Source organism: Tigriopus californicus, chromosome 10, assembly GCF_007210705.1.
Source record: "Tigriopus californicus strain San Diego chromosome 10, Tcal_SD_v2.1, whole genome shotgun sequence".
Classification (NCBI taxonomy): domain Eukaryota; kingdom Metazoa; phylum Arthropoda; class Copepoda; order Harpacticoida; family Harpacticidae; genus Tigriopus; species Tigriopus californicus.
This window is the reverse complement of record NC_081449.1, coordinates 8958561-8969733: the sequence shown is the minus strand read 5'-3', so window position 1 is coordinate 8969733 and position 11173 is coordinate 8958561. Positions and strand designations below refer to the sequence as shown.

Below are 11173 nucleotides of genomic sequence, written 5' to 3'. Positions count from 1 at the left end.
TCTTTCCGATTCAATGAGTGCCAACCATCCCATGGAATGAATAAAATTCAAAAAAAAACAAATTGTCTCTTTATTGACCATCCTGATATTTTTAGTAGCTCTTTAACCGTGACATCAATTTATCTGTGTGGATAAAGGAAACACAACCTGTTAGAGTCTGGTTTAGTACACATCAGAAAAAAATCATTTACAGTTACTCTGTAGATTATAGGCATGACAATTGAAACTCTGTTTTCTGGTTTGCGATTCTCCTCGTTTAGCTCTCTAGTATTGCCATCTGACATGAACCGCAGAACCATCCTGGTTGTGTGGGATCAGCCGGCCATCTTCAGGCCATCTTCAGGCCATCTTCACGCCATCTTCTTCACGCCACCACAAGCTAAGGAGGCGATTTGAGATTGAGAACGCAACGTCAGTTAAGTAGATCCAGGGTGCATCCAACTCTCATCTACGTATCCATTCGCTCCTCAAAATAGTTATCTTTTGGAGCTTGAACCATGGAAAACTTCAAAGCAAAACTCTTGTTGCTCTTTTCAATTCTCGTCTCAGGTAAGTTGGCTTGGCAGTTGATAACATTAGAAATCGCCAGCGGTACACTCATTTGCACTGTCACATAATCAATTCTCACCAAAGTATTCTTAACACCGGGCTGTTCAGCCGATCAGTGAACACCCGAGCTATTCTTTCTGGTCGTTTCTTCCTTTGGAGCTGGATATTTTACCTCTAACATCCCAAATCATTGCACGGATAACCCATAAAACAACGATAAGATTCGCTATGCCATTAGTGTCATTTCAACAAATAAAAAAAGTGTTGCCTCCTTTCTAGCTTGTAAACGTACCAACCCAATACTAACTTCCCAATGCGATCATAGGTACATCATACATCATTCCAATTTTGCTTCAGGTTTTGGCCAGGCTCTGCTGCAACTCAAATGAGTCTAATACATGCAATGTTCTTCCCATACTTGTTGGCCTTATCAAGTTTTTCGTAATCATAAGGAATAATGGAATAATATAGCTCTACTTCAGTTCATGTTCAGGCCGGGAGGCAGGCAGGCAGTAAAAAGCAACAAGAACGAAGGGGAAAAAACAGAATTGGAACTAAGTTATTGTCAAATTTTCTCTTGATATGCTTTGTGCTTTGTAGTCCGTGAATGTATGTACATATGCAGTTAGAATATTTCCTGCATGTGATTGTGTACCCATTTTAGCGACCTCTGGACAACAGGACCAATTGGGCGCTCGCCTCTCTGGGCTGCAATCCAACCAAAGACGATCAGACTCACTTGACACAATTCAACAAAGAAACTTCTTGGAAACTAACGATTATGAGTACGTGGAAGATGTGTCTGCACCCCGGCAAAGGCTGCGGACACCTTCTTCCTCCTCCTCCTCCAGACCAAACGGCTTCACTAACAATTCTCCACTATCCGCGGTGTCAGACTGCCGATCAAAGACCAGACATAGACCCCATGAGAAATACTGCGACTTGTACTATCACACTACTGGATGCGACGACGGTCAGGCCTTGTTGAGATCTTGCCCCAATGGCTTGGTCTTTACCGGCACCGGACGACCTGGACTTATGGGTGTCTGCGACTATCCCCACAATGTGGAATGCCAAGGCACCAAACACAGTAAGTGGCTCAAATGCGTAAATTTCTTTAATTCTAGTGTCTGCTCAAGTCCAAGTGGAGCAAGAGAACCCATGCCAAGTCAAATCTAAAACCGTATCCGACGCCACTTATTGTGACAGATACTGGGAGTGCAATCAAGGCGATCAAGAGCTCTATGATTGTCCCAACGGGCTGGTGTGGGTGGGGAAAAACAGAGGCATAGCTGATGGATGTGATTATCCGTGGAGAAATCCCACCATTTGTAAAAATAAGGATTTGGCAAGTATGTTGTAGTTCTCGCCACAAGGCGAATTTCGACAGCGATTACAACCATTCGATTTCTCCCTGGGCCTCTGGCCAGAGCTGACAGGTTGGAAGAGTTTGGGAGAAATCGAACATGGTTGTGAAAGAACTGCCATGATGACCACCATATGCAGTACATAATAAGAATAATAATAATGATGATAAGGAAAAGCAAAAGCCCATGCCGATCTCCATTTCCACGTATTCTTGCTTGTCTTCCTCCATAGATCCTCGTATCAGTACTGAACATTGCGATTGGTTGTATGGTATTTTTGGACACGAGACGTCTTGCACGAGATACTGGACTTGTTGGAACGGAACAGCCACAGAACAATTCTGCATTGGAGGCCTTTTATACAATGAAGAGACCCATGCTTGCGACTGGCCTCAGAATGTGGTTGGATGTCAAAAGCATCGTAAGTACTTTCATGTGCGACGATCATGGCAATCATGCCGTCGCTCAATCCCACCATTTAGAGCTCCCAACCAACTTCTGTCTTATTTCATCTTTTTAGCATTGTGTAAGGACGATCCCAATGGAAATGTTCGTCTGGGAAAATCTTGCAACCGCTACTGGTCTTGCCAAGGGGGCTACCCGCGTCTTCAAAGATGTCCAGCCATGTTAGTTTTCAATCACCAACTGAAGCGTTGTGTTAACCCTCCTACTGATGATTGTTCAGTTCCTGAGCAACAGCCCGAAGAAGAAGATGATGGGAACGATAACAACAACAGCAACAACAACAACAACAACAACAACAACGATGGTGAGGGAAACGGGCAAGGAAACAGGAGGAATCAGAATAATCAAGACAAACGGAGAGGTGGCGATGGACAACCAAGACTGTCACAACAACAACTTCCCAAGAACTTCCAATTGCCTGAAGGTGCCACACTCTTGAGTAGGCCATCAAGTTAAACGAAACCATGAACATTGGTGGTCTCGAGGATCAATCATTTTCAACATGATCTGAAGTATATTAACATGATATGAATCATGAAAATCATTTTCCAATAAGAGAAAAATATACGTATATGTTTAATAGGTTTGTTCATCTTCCACATTCTAGCCACAGTAGATCTGTTAGAAGTGTCCAAAGGTAGATACGAGGGCAAATCAAGTATAGATGAAACTAGGCTAATAACTTTAGAAAGAACAAACATTTTCGAAATGTCAGCTCAAGGTTCATTTTCAGTCATGTAAAAAACCGCATCTACTGGAACCGTGAAAAAAATCCATAGGGGTAAGCATATGATGTCGACTTCAATCATAAATAACTCCATAAATATATCAATCAAGGGCGCTGCGATCGCATGTTTTCGTCTCAGCTGTCGATGGGTGTCAAAATGTTCTATTAGTAGTCAAGATACTATGGTACAAGTTTGAATCGTTGACGGCTCGACCCAAATACGATTCCCTGTCAAGCAATTAATCTCCTTTGGCACATTTCATAAAACGGGTTTGAGCAAGTTGTCTGACCGCTTTGTAAGAACAAAATTTTGAAGGGGTTATAATGGGGCTCAAGTTGCGGTTTTCATCCTTGTGGTGGAAACACTACACTGAAACGCAAGAAATCGGTTCAGCTTGACCTCCAGAGTTGTCGGAATTACCTCGATTACGTAAAGGTGCAATCATGTCGCCCAGTTTCAAGCACAATGTTGGGAGATTGAAACGAAATTCCAAATGCCTCATCATTGCGTTGCAATTTCGGAGACATTTTGTTGCACTAAAGAAGGGCAATCCATAGAATATGTGATTTGCTCTGCTAATGACCGAATCTTTTCTTGACATGTTACATGTGTTATGCCCCAAAAAGCATGTTTTTATTGTTCTACCGTTCTTTCTACGTGTTTATTTGTAAGATTCAAAAGAAATCAAAGGAAAAGAAGGAAAACGAATCTTTCATGGGAATAATTCAATTTGCCTAAAGCGGGATTTGACCTGAAAACATGCTCATCCAGTACAGCTCCTGTTGAGTTTACGCATTCTAGTTCCTTGGTTTTCTATGACTTCAATGTCGTAAAGAAGCTTGTAGGTAGACAGTTTTTTAATTGACTGTAAATATGGTACTTAATGGAAAAAGTCAAAGATTTCTTCCCCGAGCTCATATTTTGAAAATATTTGTTGATTCTAAAGATATAAGCCTAGTCTCATCTACACTTTATTTCCCCTAGCAAGTTAAGCGTAACTGAAAAAGCGTTCCATGGGAGAACTGAACCCTTGATTCCTTGTTTCAGCCTTGACTGATTGGACTGTCGCCGTTTCTGTTGTGTTTTTCTTCTTCCTCTCTTTCATGTCGTAAAGGAGGAGTTGCGCGAGGCTGGCTTGGCAAATGCAGAAGCAGGGCTTGTTTGGCAGAAGGCTATTAAGACATATTCAAATGCTAATACTGGCAAGGAACAATCAATCCATCCATTCTTGTACCATAAAAACTTATCCGTAATTGCAATTAGAATGTATTGGTATCTTCACTTTTACTTCTGCATTTCAATGATATTCAAGGTCAAAGATGGAGCGTCCTCTTTATAAGAAAAGGGTTAATACCTTTTTTACATTTTTAGTCAAATTTGGGACAAATTGCCTTAATCTCCTCTTTGGAAAAATACTTTTTTTTACCTTCTTTGGCGTTTTTCTTACCAAATTGATAAATATGGATTGGGGTTGGGTTCGTGGATGTTGATTTGATTGTTCTGACCTTTTGTGGAATCGTTTTGTCACCAGTTGCTCAAAAATGAATATTAAAGATACCTATCAATCTTGATAAAATCTTTCGAGTTCCATATCTTTTCATGAAAGAATTACACATAAACACTCTTCTTAGATTGATTTTTGTATTTGGCTATCAAGTAAAACAGAGCGCATTATCCCTTTTCACTTCTTGGGAATGTCACACCATTCAAAGAAGTCTGCAACAATAATTACGAAGTAAATATTTGCTGACAAAGTCAATTTAAAGGACAAAAAACCTTTGAATAATATTTTAAATGCATTAATCTTAGTGACTTTGGTGGCAAATTATTTGAAATTGTGCAAGCAATGCAAATGGCAAGTATGGGATGCAGGAAAGGAGACACAAATGTTTACGAGGATGGCGATGACAATACTGAATTTATTTATGTTGTTTATGATGACAATGTCTGACAGTTGCCCATAGAAACGTGTAAAGCTTTGGGATTTCATACTAGTGCTCCCTCTGGTTTTACCATGAAGAAAGTGTCACAACCGTTCTTACTGATGACAAAATATTTGCACCAAATATTCATTTTTGTATTCTTTTTTCTCTTCTTTTTCTTTGTGTGGACTTTCTTAACGCTACCGGGATTGGAATCCCAGTAGTTCAAGACGAGAAGATTTTTTATTTTACTTGGCTTTTATTTACATATATCATTTGATCGACCAACGAATTGGAGTTGGCTGATCTGGCTAATCCTTGAACCTTATGGTTGATCCGGAATTTTAGTCATAAACTTGTCCAAGTCTGACTTAAATCTTGCTACTGGATCAACGCCTACATAAGCCCTACGAATATTTGAGGGTAGCAAATTGAACAATGAAGGAGCCCGAGAAAGAAGAGAGTTGGACTTCATTGTTTTAACTAGCATGGATTCTCGAGGGCTTGAAGGTGCTCTCAAAACGCACATTAAGCCTGCACGGTCACTACAATTGACCCTAAATCCTGGGTTGGGACAAAGCTCATGAATGCTTTTGAAAACGTACAGTATCAGATACCTTTCGTACCTTCTCTGAATACTGTGCAATCCCAACCTTTCTAACCTCTCCCAATACGCGAGCTCTCTCATATCTTCAATGTTCCTAGTAAAACATCTTTGGACCTGCTCGAGCTTTTGCAAACCTGCTGAACTAATTGGAGCCCAAATGGGAGAGGCATATTCAAGATGCGGCTGAACAATCGACTTGTACAGAGTTAGCATCGTGATACTATCTCTGGACTTAAACGTGCGATATATCCAACCACATGTTTGAAAAGCTTTACCAACTTTCAACTGGATATGCTCATCGAACTTTCCATTATCTTGGAGGACTACACCTAAATCCTTCATGGATGAGACCTGCTCAATGTCCTTACCTTCATCATCTAATAGTGGAGTGTCTAATGGCGTCGACCCAAAGGTCATTGAGCGGAATTTCATTCCATTCAGTGCCATGTTACTCGCAGCAACCCAGGAGTAGATTTGGTCTAGGACCTCTAACAGACAACCGGAGTTCTGACCATTCCTACCAACTACCAATTTTGTATCATCAGCATAAGAAGAGATACTGACATTACTACTACCAAGCTTCTGAAGCGGAGCAATGAAGATAATGAAAAGGAGAGGACCCAAAATGGAGCCCTGAGGGACACCCGACTTGACATCATGTATGTCACTAAGGGATCCCTCAACCTTAACTAATTGTTTCCTACCACAAATGAAACTTCTTAGCCAATTGAGAACCTTGCCTTGGATCCCAATCTCATGGAGCCTGTTAACTAAAAGGCCATGATCTACCTTGTCAAAGGCCTTGGCAAAGTCGAGATAAACTACATCGACTGATTCATGGCTCTCCAGTCCCTCAATAACCTGCTCTATATGCTCAATCAGTTGGGTAACCGTGCTAAAATGTGCTCGGAACCCGTGCTGGCTAGGAGGAAGGACTTCATGGACTTTAATAAATTCAACAATTTTGAGCTTCTTGATCTTCTCAAACAGCATTGCAATGTTTGAAGTGAGAGAAATCGGCCTGTAGTTACTGGGGAGTGACTTATCTCCCCCTTTGAAAATTGGAACAACATGAGCTACCTTCAGAGAAGAGGGGAACTTGCCCTGGTCCAAGATGCAACGCATCAAGTACGAGAAAACAGGAGCAGAAACCTGTGAGCATCTGATCAGAAACTGAGATGTCACTGCTGATGTCACGCAGCAACCCAGGACAAGATTTGGTCCAGGACCTTTGCCAGACAACCGGAATCCTGACCATTCCTACCAACTATCAATTTCATATCTTCAGCATAGGAAGAGATACTGACATTACTACTACCAAGCTTCTGAAGCGGAGCAATGAAGATAATGAAAAGGAGAGGACCCAAAATGGAGCCCTGAGGGTAACCCAACTTAACATCATATATGTCACTAAGGAATCCCTCAACCTTAACCAATTGCTCCCTACCGTAAATGAAACTTCTTAACCAATTGAGAACCTCGCCTTGGATCCCAATCTCATGGAACCTGTTAGCTAAAAGGCCATGATCTACCTTGTCAAAGGCCATGGCAAAGTTGAGATAAATTACATCAACTAATTCATGGCTCTCTAGCCCCTCAATAACCTTCTCTACTGTATATGTTCAATCAGTTGGGTAATCGTGCAAAAATGTGTTCGGAACCCATGCTGCCTAGGAGGAAGGACTTCATGAATATCAAGAAATTCAACAAGTTTGAACTTCATGATCTTCTCAAAAACCTTCGCAAAATTGGAAGTGAGAGGAATCGGCCTCTAGTTACTGGGAAAATCGGCACAACATGAGCTAACCTAGGGAAGAGTGAAACTTGCCCTGATCCAAGATGCAACGAATCAAGTACGAGAAAACAGGAGCAAGAACCAGAGAGCATCTCATCATAGACTAAGATGTCACACCCTGAGGGCCAGGGGAGCTCGAGAGTCTCAAGTCCCTGATGCCCTCTAAAGTATCCTGATCTGTGACTACAAGATCATCTAAATGCTCAACTTGACAAGCCTTGCCAGTCCCAACAAACTTATCAATAGAGCAATGGACTGTTGCTCCTAAACTCAGTGGAGTTGTAAACACACTAGAGAACTGATCTCCAAGTATGTTGGCCATAGTCCCTACATTGTCTATGGCTTCCCCATCGACCTCAAAAGGCCCTACAGGGTGTTTGATCTTTCTCTTAGAGTTTGCATAAGAGAAAAACGCCTTCGGATTCGACCTCACCTCTTGAACAACTCTACCTTCCTTGTTCAACTGATCTGTCTCAATGGAGGCCTTTATTCTACCCTGGATTAAATCCAACTTTCTTTGAAGGCTAGCCACAACTACTGGATTCAAAGTGCTCTCGAGCCTTTTTGCTAATTTGCAACACCTTTTACACAATTGCTTCCTATATTTCGGAATTTTAGACTCTGCCCCGCCTTGGCAACACATTCAGAGATTGCTAGAGTGGAACAGACGTCCTCAAAAACTAGAATCATTTTGTCTAAGGCTACATCTATGGACGATTCCTTTTTCAGCATTGAAATAAGATCAAGCTCCCCTAACCTTTCTATAATCAACGGCCAATGTTCATCTTTGAACTTGAACTTAGCCAGACCGACTTTTTTGGCCGGTCCTACTCTATAGCACGCCGGATTTTGAGTAATGGTCGACCCTATCTCGTGAACATGATGCTCTGTCAGATTACTAGGTGTCACATGGACATACTGGATCAGATCAGGGTCATTGGAAAAAAACAGGTCAAGAATGCTATCCACTCTGGTGGCTACACCAACATGCTGAGAGAGAGATTCCTGTGAATTTTGTCACTTGCCATGTAATGTCATCTTTATCAAATGAATGTTGGACTGAAATGGTTTAAAATAATTGTTGAGCAATTTCCCTAGATGGTGAACAATTTTGTCAATGAAAATCTGGAAGCACTGGATGTGCTAAAATCATGGTAGTTATATTGTGGCGCAGCCTGAATACCCCACACAGCTAAAATCCAATCCGGTACTTTACACATCTCTATACATGGAGTACGTCAGTAGTGGAGTGGAAAGCTCGGTCGAAGATGGAACGTCTTCTAGCGAAGTTTTGTAGGGCTATGCGTTGCCTCGCTGATCAGAAGCATTCCCGCTGAGAGAGTGCTCAATGAATTCCATCTTCATGTTCAAGCACTCAATTAGGGGGTAACGCAAAACGGAAACGCGAGGTTTCAGTGAGCTTTCCACTACACTATTGCCGTATTCCATGCTCTATACAATGAAATGTGAATGGGTGGGAGATATGAATTACTCTACATGAAAAAGCACCTACACAATGCAGGAGACCCTCCTGGCCTTGAGCCGAGCTGAGCGGCAAGGGCATGGAGGCGCCGATGGAGGCGCATAGAGGGTGGCCGGGGCCGGGACTGTGGCAAGCGTTGGCGTCGTCGCAGGCCGCAAATGGCACTGATTTCGGCGAAACACGCCACCATCTGCCTGCACCCGATAAGGGCTGTTTGAGAGGGCCTCAATGATCGTTCCTGTGCCAAAACTATCATGATTTCTCCAAAACATCCTGTATGTGGACGTGCTGTCCAACCAAGAGAGGCTTCAGGGGGCGGGCACGAGCGCTCTCTACTATCTGGTCATGATACAAAGATTTGGCAGTCAAACACTTCACCCCGGTGATCGGAGGGCAGCCTTGAGTTGACCCTGCGGGCTTGAAAGGCGTCTGCTGGCAAGAAACCGTCCACCCTGGGCTTGCAACGTCATTTGAGAAGGGCGCCCTGAAACTTGGCGTTGATGGTCTCACCCAGCTACTTGAGTAGGGTCTTGACAGATGGCCTCCACCTTGGCGGGGTCATGTGGCATTCTGGCGATAGAGACGACAAATGCGGCAAAGAGAACCCTCTCGCCAATCTCCAGCTTGTCAATGCTGAGCGTGACCTCCTCAAAGCAGATGTTGAAGATGAACCGTAGGCAGGGATGAGAAGTTATTAAAAGCCATTTTCTACCAACTGGCAGAAATTGGTTGCATCTTGGATCAGGGCAAGTTTCCATCTTATCTGAAGTTATCTCATGTTGTTCCAATCTTTAAAGGGGGAGATAACGCCAGTTGTCATAGGCTGATTTCTCTCACTTCAGACATTGCAATGCTGTTTGAGAAGATCAAGAAGCTCAAAATTGTTGAATTTATTAAAGTCCATGAAGTCCTTCCTCCAAGTCAGCATGAGTTCCGAGCACAATTTAGCACAGTTACCCAACTGTTCAAGCATATAGAGGAAGTCATTGAGGGACATGAGATTCATGAGTCAGTCGCTGTAATCCATTTTGACTTTACCAAGGCCTTTGACAAGGTAGATCATGGCCTTTTAGTTAACAGACTCCATGAGATTGGGATCAAAGGCAAGGATCTCAATTGGATAAGAAGCTTCATCCATGATAGGAAACAAATTGTTAAGGTCAAGGATTCTTTAGTGGCACTAACTTAAGGCCTCTCATTTTTTTTTTTTTTGGTTTGGTTTTTCACGGCTTTCTAACCGCTACAGGGAATGTAATCCCCAGTACTATTAAAATGAAAGATTATAATTCGTCTATTTATTACCTTTCAATTTTTATATGATATTTGGTCTACCAACGAATTTGAGTTGGCAGACCGAGCTAATCCTTGAATGTAGGGTTGATCTGGAATGCTATCTAAAAATTTGTCCAAGTCTGACTTGAAAGATGCTACCGGATCAACAAGGCCTACGTATTCCCTACGAATATCAGAGGGAAGCAAATTAAACAATGAAGGAGCCCGAGAAAGAAGAGATGTGGACTTCATTGTTCGAACTAGCCTTTTAGTAGCATTAGAACTAGCATTTTCTATATTTTTTGGCCCCTCTTCAAAAGCTTGATATTACTGCCACTTTCTTCCTATGCTGATGTTACAAAATTAGTTTGTGTTAGGAATGGCCAAGATTCCGATAGTCTGGTGGAGTTCCTTCACCAAATCCAGTCTTGGGTTGATGCAAGTAACATGGCCTTGCATGGAATGAAATTTCGCTCAATGACATTTAGGACAACGCATTTGAACACTCCAGTTGTTGACCTTCAAAATAATGGAAAGTTTGATAAGTATATCCAATTGAATTGGCAAACCTTTTCAAACTTTTGGTTAGATATTGACTTGTCAAACAGAATTCCGCAATACCTTAAAATCAGTCTCACGGAACCTTGTTCCGACGATTTATTTCTCGTACTTGTTTTAGGGTTTTGGGTCGTACATTTGCCTTCACAATTTTTACAGGTTTCGTGTGGCGTTAGTCATCATACTGCAAATATCTTAAGTTTGTCAAGTCAATATCGGACATTTATGTCCACAGATAGTATCACGATGCTGTACAAGAAGATTGTCCAACCACAACTTGAATATGTCACGCTCATTCGGGCTCCAACTTGTTTAGCGGATTTACGAAAGATTGAGCAGGTCCAATTTGTTTTACCAAGTACATCGAAGCTATGAGAGAGGTAAGGGCTCGGCAGCTTCAAAAATTTATCATTTTCCAAAAGTGATT

General features: G+C 42.0%; 1 protein-coding gene across 2 annotated transcripts; it reads left to right on the top strand.

The window, feature by feature from the left end:
• The first annotated feature begins 266 nt into the window (after nt 1-266).
• On the top strand, nt 267-2961 carry LOC131889155 (protein obstructor-E-like). 2 transcript variants are annotated; one of them, XM_059238176.1, is made up of 4 exons: nt 267-549; nt 1214-1639; nt 2149-2337; nt 2437-2961. In XM_059238176.1, exons 1-4 carry the CDS (start codon nt 498-500, stop codon nt 2835-2837), a joined length of 1068 nt encoding a protein of 355 aa, XP_059094159.1. In that variant the 5' UTR covers nt 267-497; the 3' UTR covers nt 2838-2961. The 2 variants fall into 2 exon arrangements, with proteins under 2 accessions (XP_059094159.1, XP_059094160.1); XM_059238177.1 differs by lacking the exon at nt 1214-1639 and adding an exon at nt 1677-1901 and having other exon boundaries at nt 311-549.
• The last annotated feature ends 8212 nt before the right edge of the window (nt 2962-11173 follow it).

Bases quoted from the DNA above. Each gene is read 5' to 3' on its own strand.
- LOC131889155 (XM_059238176.1), top strand. From the start codon at position 498: ATGGAAAACTTCAAAGCAAAACTCTTGTTGCTCTTTTCAATTCTCGTC. The intron at 550-1,213 runs GTAAGTTGGCTT...TACCCATTTTAG, and splicing joins CTTTTCAATTCTCGTCTCAG to CGACCTCTGGACAACAGGAC. The intron at 2,338-2,436 runs GTAAGTACTTTC...TCATCTTTTTAG, and splicing joins GGTTGGATGTCAAAAGCATC to CATTGTGTAAGGACGATCCC.